Source organism: Trematomus bernacchii, unplaced genomic scaffold, assembly GCF_902827165.1.
Source record: "Trematomus bernacchii unplaced genomic scaffold, fTreBer1.1, whole genome shotgun sequence".
NCBI classification, from domain to species: Eukaryota; Metazoa; Chordata; class Actinopteri; order Perciformes; family Nototheniidae; genus Trematomus; species Trematomus bernacchii.
In genome coordinates, this window is record NW_022987621.1 from 1,190,571 (window position 1) to 1,202,040 (window position 11,470).

The following is an 11,470-nucleotide window of genomic DNA, read 5'->3' on the forward strand; positions in this document are numbered from 1 at the left end:
CAAGTGAGAAAAAGGTCCCACATTACAGAAAAGGAAGCTCAGGTGAACACACACACACACACACACACACACACACACACACACACACACACACACACACACACACACACACACACACACACACACACACACACACACACACACACACACACACACACACACACACACACACACACACACACACACACACACACACACACACACACACACACACACACACACACACACACACACACACACACACACACACACACACACACACAGACTCCCAGCTAAAGAGCTTGGTCAGGCGGATCAAGTGAGGCAGACAAACAAGGCATCTTTGTCTGATGTGATTATTAACAAAAGGTTTATTTGCCAATTGTGTGTGTGTGTGTGTTTGAGACATTCTAAAAAACTCACGCAACAGTGAGCATGGCTCTGTTGGTGAGCAATTAAAAAGTGATGTAAACACAGCAGACACACAAACACACACTGTGTGTGTTTGTTCAGGAAATCTTTTGATTTGTGACTACACACCAGGAGAACCAACACACACCGGCACACACACTTACAGTGAACTCCCCGGTGACAGCATCAAAGCCCACATGGATGGTGTGTTCAAAATCAGACGGCAGAGAAATCTCTGGACGCTCCTTCTTCTTATAGGCTGAAAGAAACAAAACAACAGTCATAAGAACGATGTGGGGTTTTGTTACAAGCCGGATCACACTTGTTAAATTCATTTCAGGATAAAGGATTATCCTTTTTCTTCTAGAATAAAGGGCTTACAAGTGGCAAGGTGCAAATGAACCAATATGAAGATCATTATGAGGCTTTAGAGAGGAGCACAGTAGATAGTTGCACAAATCCAATAATAAAAATAATTGTGAAAACAGTCCTTAATGTACGGTATAGTTAGGCCTTGTTAGCAACACATTAAGTTGACGAAACACTCGAGTCAAATGTAATTAAAGTCAGATCGTGTCTTGGACGGGGCAGTGATTTCATAAACCTGTTAATGTACGCATTCAAACGCTTTTTCTGTTACCAGCTGTATTCACCTTGCAGGTGCAGCTATGTGGCTTTTATCCTGGGTAAAGTGTTTAAGTCATGGATGTTTAAAGTTTAACTTCTTCATATTTGACTAATATTAAAGTTCACTTTTCATTCAGGAAGTATGACGCTGCGCTGTCAGTACGCTTGTCCATGTTTGTGATTGGTCGAATGCTCCAAATACCACCCCTTTCATGTGAACGCGCACCTAACTAGATAGGACACGGCGGCTTGAGTTAACGAGTTGATAACCAGCGTCGTAGGACAGTTTAGCGAGAGGGCGTTTGTTTTGGATTAGGTAAGCCGGGTAACTCAAACATATCCAGGTTAGGTTGAACCGGCTTCGTAGTACAGGCCTCTGGAAAAGCTAGGAGACAGAAAAGAGGAAGAGGAGGATGAGACGAAGGAAAGCGGAGAAAGAGGACAAACAGAGACACAGGAGACACCGTGTGCTGAGGTCCTCCACTGAGAGACAGCAGATCCCTCAAGATGACTAATGAGCTACCAGCCTCCCACAAAGCATCATGGGTAATCTGTCTCGGTTAAGAAGCCCACAGTGCTTTTGTCAACAAACAATAGGCATATGTTGTTTCTTAGAGATCATTTAGATCAGTGGTTCTCAACTGGTGGGTCGCGACCCAAAAGTGGGTGGACGGACCCGTTTCGAGTGGGTCGCAGATGTGTGAGTGAAGAAAAAAAAATGTTTTATTTTGAAGGCCCGATTTTCTAACGCTGTGCATGCAGTAGGCGTTGGACTGGAAGTACCGGAGACCATAAACGGTTTTGAAAACTTCTGGCCCGTAGTGATCATCTTCTCAATAAAATATCTTTGCTGATGTTTTTTCGAGTCTTCTGGCCAATCAGAATCAAGATTGTTGCCAGAAGTCCCCACGGAGAATAACTTTGCGGTAGAACTATTTTTTATACATCCATGGGTAGGGCTGTGCAATTAATCGTATTTTAATCGCAATTACGATTTTGGCCTGCCACAATTACGAAAACAACATAATCGAATTAAACAATTATTTTGCTTTGCTAGGTTGTGACAGTGCAACATATTTGATCTAATTAATTGTGGTCTAATTTATTTGTATTTATCATATTTTTATATATGATAAGTAGCTTTTGGAAGTGCGCTCCAAAATATTTGTTGATCTTGTTTATTGGTATTTATTATATTTGATATTATTCATTTAAAGTTTTTCAGTTGAATTATACGTTCAGGTTAATCAACAGTTATAAGATACTGTTCAAATGATTATTTGTATTTGTTTTAAAGTTCAATAAATGGATGTTTTCAAAGTCAATGAATAATCGTATTTAATAATCGTGATATCAATTATTGACCCAAATAATCGTGATTATTATTTTTGCCATAATCGCACAGCCCTATCCATGGGTACAACTTCAGATAAAAATGAACACGTAATGAAATATGACCCCCGGTTTGATGATTGACAGGTCACAGAGCAATGGGGGCTAACCCTTACCCACAATTTAAAGTAATTCATACAGACTATCTCCTCTTTGCTCTTCTCTCTGTGAGGAGTAGCAAGCTGTCAGAACTAAGTGAAAAACAAACAATGGCATTATTAATATGTCGGGTAGTAATAGATTTATTTAGTTTCTTCTTAGAGTGTACCAGAATGCGTAGTTTATATGTTAGTATTTCTAAAAATCTCCTGGGGGAGAATCCCCCCAGACCCGCCTTCCAGGGTTTGTATGTCATGTTTTTCACATGTGGTGAATTTGCAGGATTGGCTCCAAGTGTGCCTTTTTATTGAGTACAATACAAGTCTGCCTTTTTATTGAGTACAATACAAGTCTGCCTTTTTATGTTATTGTTTTGATAGATTTGAGTGGTTCAAAATGTCGGGTCGCGATTTATTGAAAAAGGAAAAAAGTGGGTCCCGAGGCCTGACCAGTTGAGAACCACTGATTTAGATGACAGAGAAAACATGTGTTTAGTGATGAGTTTACCAAAAACATGCTTTGCATATGGAGAACAAATGTAGCAAGGAAACATGAGTCATACTGAAATATCTATAACGTTTAAAGAATAGCATATTGAGCAAGGTTTATAATACGCTTATCTGCTTTCTTGAATGAGGGTAGCTGATAGCGCTCTACGGCCCCTGTTAGACCCCCACATAGACTGAAAGACCCCTGATGTGTAATAACACTGCCTGTAAATATAAAACGTTGTGCAATATACCCTCCAGCAATTTTACGTTAATTTCTTCAATTAATTTTTTGTTGTTTGTTGTTTATTTACAATTGGCACAGTACCAGCTAGCTCTTAATTCAATATGGTCACTTTTCTTAATAACAAATATACTACTACTTTTTTTTACCGTGATGTACATATCAGCTGTTTTGTTTTTTATTTATTGTGTTATTAATAACGTGTGCATACTTAGCCATTTTTTATATTTCTTTTCCTCACTTTATCTGCTGTTGTAATCATGTAAATCATGTGCTGTTTCATTACATGTATTTCTTGGCTTAGAACAAAGCAATAGAACATGATAGTGATAGGTAAAAATGTTAATATAAATCAATGAATTGATAAACCGATAATCTGTTTACCCTGAGATCAAACTGTAAATGTCATATTTTCAATAAATGTAGTCAGTAAGCGATTTGGTGGAGGAGGGAGTGGTTCAATTTGCTTCTCATTTCTTAACTCACTTTGTCACGGCTGAGATAACATCAGTAACCCAACAGATTTCCAGTAGCCTCAGAGTGTGATGCAGCGTCTGCTCCGACACACAGGAAGCAGGTCTGACTGTCAATTCAATTCAATTCAAAACCTTTATTTATCCAGATGAAATCCCATTGAGATCATTGATCTCTTTTTCAAGGGAGACCTGCAGCAGTAGGTTCTACTGTGTGTACTATTCATGGAGATATATATCATAGCTGCAGTATTTCTACACTATGTCTCATCCACTGATTGTGTGTGACTTTGAATGGCCCATGGAGAGACAATGTTTTTAAAAAAAGAAGGCCATAACTGGTGCAATTTTGAAATGTGATATTGATAAAGATAATGATGCATTTTGTGAATTTGGGAACAAATGACTGCCTGATACATTTCAAAGAAATAAGGTTATTCCCGCTAACAGTGATTTATTGAAAGAGTGCACGTTCTGTCACAAGGAACGTTCTCAAGACTTTCTTTATATAAAAGCCAAGCAGAGTCAGAACCACATCAAACCAATCGGTTCAACCCGGGTCAACCCGGGTCAACACAAGTCAATAACTTCCCCAGTCACCGCTTCACTAGTTTAAATGTGGCTTTGGTATTAACACAGCATGTAAAAACGTACTGTCACATGGATGAAGGTTTCAGGTTACTGTATTCTTCTGACATCAAAAGCTGGCTGAACTACTTTAAATCCCTGCTGTCTGGATGTTAGGTACAGCACAATTACATTTCAAATAACAGATCATGTATAACCTGAAAACAATCTCAACTTTTACATTTTTACAGGGATATTTCACTGCTTTAGTTCCCATCGCGCAAAATGTAGAAACCTGACTCTAGCTGGTCTATAAGGCTTTATTTAATTGGTCGAAACATCTAAAGGTTCATTAAAAGTGCAAAATATGCTGTATTTGTATAAACATCCCATGCATGTTCCCTCTCCTGTGTGTGTTAGAGGATGGAGGAGTTCTCCAGGGCAAAGGGAGCTCAGTACTACTCACTCTTATCGCCCCCCCCCGTCAGGATGAAGCGGATGGAACGGTCCTTCTTCTTCTTGTCCTCCGGGTTTGGTGGGAGGGGCTTGGAGCCGTGGTTGAGGGGGGCGGGGTCCTTGTTGCAGGAGCCAATCATGGTGCTGGTGTTCCTCATGGGCGGAGCAGGGGGCTTGTCCTCGACCTCCCCATTATCAGACATCCTTAGCTAGGCTGCAGCCGCTCCTGCTCAGAAACACACCAATCACAGGGAGGAAGGGTGAGAGGCGGGGAAATCATCAACCAATCACAGGGAGGAAGGGTGAGAGGCGGGGAAATCATCAACCAATCACAGGGAGGAAGGGTGAGAGGCGGGGAAATCATCAACCAATCACAGGGAGGAAGGGTGAGAGGCGGGGAAATCATCAACCAATCACAGGGAGGAAGGGTGAGAGGCGGGGAAATCATCAACCAATCACAGGGAGGAAGGGTGAGAGGCGGGGAAATCATCAACCAATCACAGGGAGGAAGGGTGAGAGGCGGGGAAATCATCAACCAATCACAGGGAGGAAGGGTGAGAGGCGGGGAAATCATCAACCAATCACAGCTGAGCACTCAGAAAACTCCATCAAATTATTTTATTTATAATTCTTTGTGTCCATCAGTAAAACCCTGATTTCAATGATAGAATAGTTGTATGTTTGTTCTATCTGTTTCAGAACTACGAGCGGTCATGTAGACGGTTTTAATCTGTTTTTATTATAAAAATTCTCCTTTTATTTATACTTTATTTTACTCTCAATTCTATATTTAATGTCTCTTTGTGTTGTCCTGCGTTTCTATTAATTACACGTACCTTCTGTGTCTAGTTAAGCACATTAAGTGGCTTTGCTGTTGAAGGTTCTATACATTAATATTATATTTATTAACATTACATATCAATAACATATTTAAGTTGAACATCTAAAAAGAGAAAGGTGGTTTCCATTTACTCACTGAGAGTGTTTGATCTACAAACATCATGGTGACTAAACCCTGCTGTGTGTGTGTGTGTGTGTGTGTGTGTGTAGGAGGGGGGTTAAGTGCTGACCTCTGGACTTTCAGCAGGTTAGCATTGTTTGTGTTTGTATGTGAGGGTGTGATCAACACGTCCCTCTGCCTCAGCTATGTGGTCAGGTCAGAAAAATGTGTGTGTGTCACATCTCTAGACCAGATATAAAGTTGCTCTTTTCTATCTCACAGCGTTTAGTACTGAGTCAGGACACACACACACACACACACACACACACACACACACACACACACACACACACACACACACACACACACACACACACACACACACACACACACACACACACACACACACACACACACACACACACACACACACACACACACACACACACACACACACACACACACACACACACACACACACACACACACACACACACACACACACACACACACACACACACACACACACACACACACACACACACACACACACACACACACACACACACACACACACACACACACACACACACACACACACACACACACACACACACACACACACACACACACACACACACACACACTTCTCAGTCCTCTTCATGTAAATCCATATGTAGAATATCCTGATCTTCCCCTGACATCACAGATGAAACCCAGAGGTGTCTCTCCTGCAGAGTTCAGGTCTGATGGACCTGAGGCAGTTTAGCAACATGTAGTTCATGTAGTTCTCCATGTCCACTTGTTGCTGATGGTTGTGGTAGAGGAGCTGTAGATTTTGCACTAAAATCTGTAGCATGGTCAGTAGCGTCTGGAGCACAAAAGCAACCCTGTGATCCGCCATTGTTGTTATTGGCGAAACACATCAGCAATGATCCGCAGATCTACCCACCTTGCGAGCCGTTATCGTTTAAGGGCTCCGTTTCCGCGGTTCCGTTAAGGCCTCGTGTGGACGAACCGTCCATACGATAGAGAACTGTAGCGGATACAACCCGTTTCGTCTACGTGTAAACGTGGCCTAAAGGTCTGGAGAGGCACATCCTTTCAGTTTTATATCACATCACTTCCATAATGAGTGAAGAGTGTGCAGCTTCACTGTTCGGACCGAATGCTGAGCTGAGGTTTTGATCTGCTCTGTTTACTAGAAATTGTGAACATTTCTCCAGCAGGGTATTTTTGTCTGTACTTAGTGAGTAAAGAAAAACATCACATTTTTTAATAAAATACTAAATGCACACTGAACTTAAAAGTTGGAGTTATGAGGAATAAGCCTCACTGTAAAATAAAATATATATTTTTACTATTTTTAAGAAAACATTACCAAAAACATCAGATCTACAAAACAATAAAAAAGGAGACTCATTAAGTTATGTTACCAGAAGTAACTTCTTTCTCTTTTTAAATATACAGATTCAACAGAAAGAGGTGGATTAAGAAAGTGAAGGTTCACACTGTTTCACTTGAAACACCTAACTCTGATATCGTCTCTTACCTTAGCAGACAAACATCTTCCAGCTTCTCAACAGATCCACAAAGAAACAACAGAGAGGAGAGAAAGCTGGACAGTGAGAGTGAAAGCAGAGAGAGACTGAGAGTCTGCTTCTGACCAATCAGACCTGCCGAACGCTGATGTCACAAGGTGAGTCACATGAGGAAGAGGGAAGTACAGCAGTGAGACTAACACCAACCCCTGAACACACAACAACACACAACTGAGTATTGTGTCTGCTGGGTAAAAAGATACACATACAGTCACACATACATACACCCACACACACACTCTACTGTCTCACACACACATGAAGAGGTGGTGTGTGTTTACAGCCATCACAAACAACTCATCTTCTTATTATAGACACATGCATTTCCAAACATTCGGTCTACCTACGCTGTAAAATGTATTATCTCTTACACACGGCATCTATTGCACGTCTGTGCGTCCTGGGAGAGGGATCCCTCCTCTGTTGCTCTCCCTGAGGTTTCTCCCATGTTCCCCTTTAAACTGTGGGTTTTTCTCTGGAAGTGTTTCCTTGTACGATGTGAGGGTCTAAGGACAGAGGGTGTCGTATTGTCATACTGATATTCTGCACAAACTGTGCTGTTATATTTGCTGTAAAGTGTCCTTACTGTAAGGTAATTATTATATGTACAGCACTTTGGCTCGACCAAAAATCGTTTTAAAAATGTGCTATATAAATAAAACTTTATTTGATTTTGATTTGAAACACTGTTAAAGGTAGGCGATGAGCCCTAGCTTAAATGTATGTATCTTTATACACACACACACACACACACACACACACACACACACACACACACACACACACACACACACACACACACACACACACACACACACACACACACACACACACACACACACACACACACACACACACACACACACACACACACACACACACACACACACACACACACACACACACACACACACACACACACACACACACACACACGTTAAACCTTATAAAACTACCTCTTTAAGCAGACAGTAACATAGATTGTTGTCAATCTTTAACACACACAACACACACACACTCAAAGGTAGACAGACACACAGTCACGCAAGACAGCAAATGTCTCAGATTTCAGACACTGCTGCCAGTTTCAGCAAAGACCTGTTATCTGACAAAGCAACACTGTCTGCTGCATGACACACACACACACACAAACAATTTTCATATCCAGTTCCAGTGTTCACCTCATGTTGTCTCTCTGTCTCTGGTCCCCCCCCCCCTCCTGAGGGAGAGATCTGCTCTGCTAAATGCTGCACTTTGTCCAGCAGCTAGTGTCTCACTGTGACTCACACACACCCACCCCTCCTGTCTGAAATCATACAGCATCAACGTACAGGCGGCTCAGTCTGTAGGGACTTTGCTTGGGAACTGAAGAAAAATACATAGTGTGGACTGGTAGCTGGAGACGTGCCAGTTCACCTCCTGGGCACTCCAAAGTGTCCTTGAGCAAGACACCGAACCCCTAACTTCTCCCTGGCGCCGGACAAACTGGCAGCCTTTGCTCTCTCCGTATAACAGAAAAACGCATGTGTTTGTATTTATGTATATATTCAGACCTAGTGTACAGCTCCTGCGCATGTGTGTGTATTGTACTGTGTGTAATCACAACTGAGTGAACACCTGCATTTCCCCTGGTTCATTTCCTTAAAAGAAAAACTTTTCATAAACTCTTTTTCAATTTAACTTGTCCATACACACAGGCCCGCCCCTGCCTACACGCAGATCACGCAGGGCCTCATCTTGCGGAGGGAGCCTCATCTGATGCGCAAATGCGCCGCACTTCAGTTTCCGCTGCGAGGCTCCAGCGCTCGCAGTTCACGCGCGTACTTCACTAGCACCCCGCGCCAGAGGGCCTCATCACATAACTTTGCGTGGGGCCACAAGTTGGCCAGGGGCAGCCGTGCAGCCTTGCACTGTTAAAGGTAGGCGATGAGCCCTAGCTTAAATGTATGTAACACACACACACACACACACACACACACACACACACACACACACACACACACACACACACACACACACACACACACACACACACACACACACACACACACACACACACACACACACACACACACACACACACACACACACACACACACACACACACACACACACACACACACACACACACACACACACACACACACACACACACACACACACACACACGCATTGTACAGAGACTTAGATTATACAAACACACACACACCAAGACAAGGTTACCATAACATGTCAGCACTTCTCCAAAACGCCATGTCAGCCTCTGCAGCCACATTTACTGGAAGAAGACTTCAACCATCCATGCATACATTAACCCTCTCTGACACACACACACATACATTAACCCTCTCTGACACACACACACACATACATTAACCCTCTCTGACACACACACACACACATACATTAACCCTCTCTGACACACACACAGGTTCCCTCTCTGCTGTGAAGCATTTAGCTGAGTTTGCAGACCCAGCAGGGGGGATCCGCCCATGGTAGAGCCTAGCAGAGCTCAGTGTGTGCGTGCGTGCGTGCGTGCGTGCGTGCGTGCGTGCGTGCGCCTGCTGCTACACACACAGGACACTCAGAACACACGTCAATAAACACCTCTATTTCTGTGTGTGTTGAGCGAGCCAGGAGATAAATGGGAGACACAAACAGGACAAAGAGACGGAGGCGCCACGCGGCCGCTGGCCTACCACACAACAAAAGGGGAAAAGGCGAGGAGTCAACTGCATGAGATTTCCTCTGAACCCTGAACGCACCATCAGCAGGGTGAAGTGCAGACACAGAGAGAGAGAGAGAGAGAGAGAGAGAGAGATATGTCAGCAGTCAACTCCAACATCATGTCGTCACGGTAACGAGACAAACCCCAAGGCCCAGACTTCAAATGTATATTTTAACATATTTTACACACCAGACAGCACACACACATTTTATATATGGATATGGACACATGTGCAAATCACGATCCGAACACACACACACACAAATATTGAAAGCCACCTCACAAAAGACTCAAGCTTCTCTTTTTTAAGTGAATTATAATTATGATAGTGCTCTGTGTGCGTGAGGTTCCATCTTCAAAGACTCTCGGGCGTGGTCGGGATGTGTGTGTGTGTGTGTGTGTGTGTGTGTGTGTGTGTAGGTGTGAGAGAGAGAGAAAGAGAGAGACAGATATAATAATTGATAATCAAGGAGAAAATGAGGGATGGAAGGAGAGGAGAGGAGGAGAGGGTGGGGGGTTGGTTATATTCTGCCTGGTTGGAATAGGGCGAGAGACAGAAAATGGAGAGAGATATAGAAAGACAGAACGAGAGAAGTAATAAGTACAGTAGAAAAAGAGAGAGGATGCAGAGGCAGTGTGTGACCAAATAACAGACTGTATCTTAGAATGAGGCGTGTACACACACACACACCCACACACACACACCCACACACACACACACACCCACACACACACTTCAGATTTCTGTGGAGTGTTCAGTGCTGCCAGAGGGAGAGTGAACTGCAGAGGTGTGGTGAAGAAAGAGCATAATCGGCACGTCTGAATCCCTCTCATTTTACCCATAATCCTTTGTGTTTTAGGGTTGCTCCCAGTATTTGGCTCAGATTACGAGCAGTTCTCTTGTTACAGAACTTTTTAACTTTCAGGCGTCTCCCTGACATGCTCAGTGTTTGAATCATGTTTCAAACTTTCACTACCACAATGATAATCATGCAAGTTTGAGCTACTGTTTTGTGAGGATTTGCTGCTTTTCTGTGTTTCATGTTTTTGGAAACTGAGAATACGATGATATTTACTTTTCCACAGAGGGAATTCATTTTTTTCAGCAGCATGATCCGCTTTTTTTAACTGATTGGAGCGTCCAAACAGACCAGCATCTTGTAAAATATTTCAGCTGATAGTAAATGTATCATACTTATTTATATAAATAATAACCGTAATACTAATTTAGCACGTGTGTGTGTGTGTAGCACATTCATTATGCACGATATTGTAAGCAAGGCATCCCGCCCCAGAACATGAGTGATCACACACACACACACACACACACACACACACACACACACACACACACACACACACACACACACACACACACACACACACACACACACACACACACACACACACACACACACACACACACACACACACACACACACACACACACACACACACACACACA

General features: G+C 42.8%; 1 protein-coding gene across 1 annotated transcript; it reads right to left on the reverse strand.

Annotated features, from left to right (window-relative positions):
* Positions 1-554: 554 nt before the first annotated feature.
* Positions 555-7,317, reverse strand: pak1 (p21 protein (Cdc42/Rac)-activated kinase 1; the record flags this gene model as incomplete). Its single annotated transcript, XM_034132803.1, is given in 3 exon segments — positions 555-649; positions 4,747-4,962; positions 7,229-7,317. Coding segments are annotated over 2 exon segments (288 nt in total), but the record flags the coding sequence as incomplete, so codon positions are not given.
* Between the last annotated feature and the right edge of the window lie 4,153 nt (positions 7,318-11,470).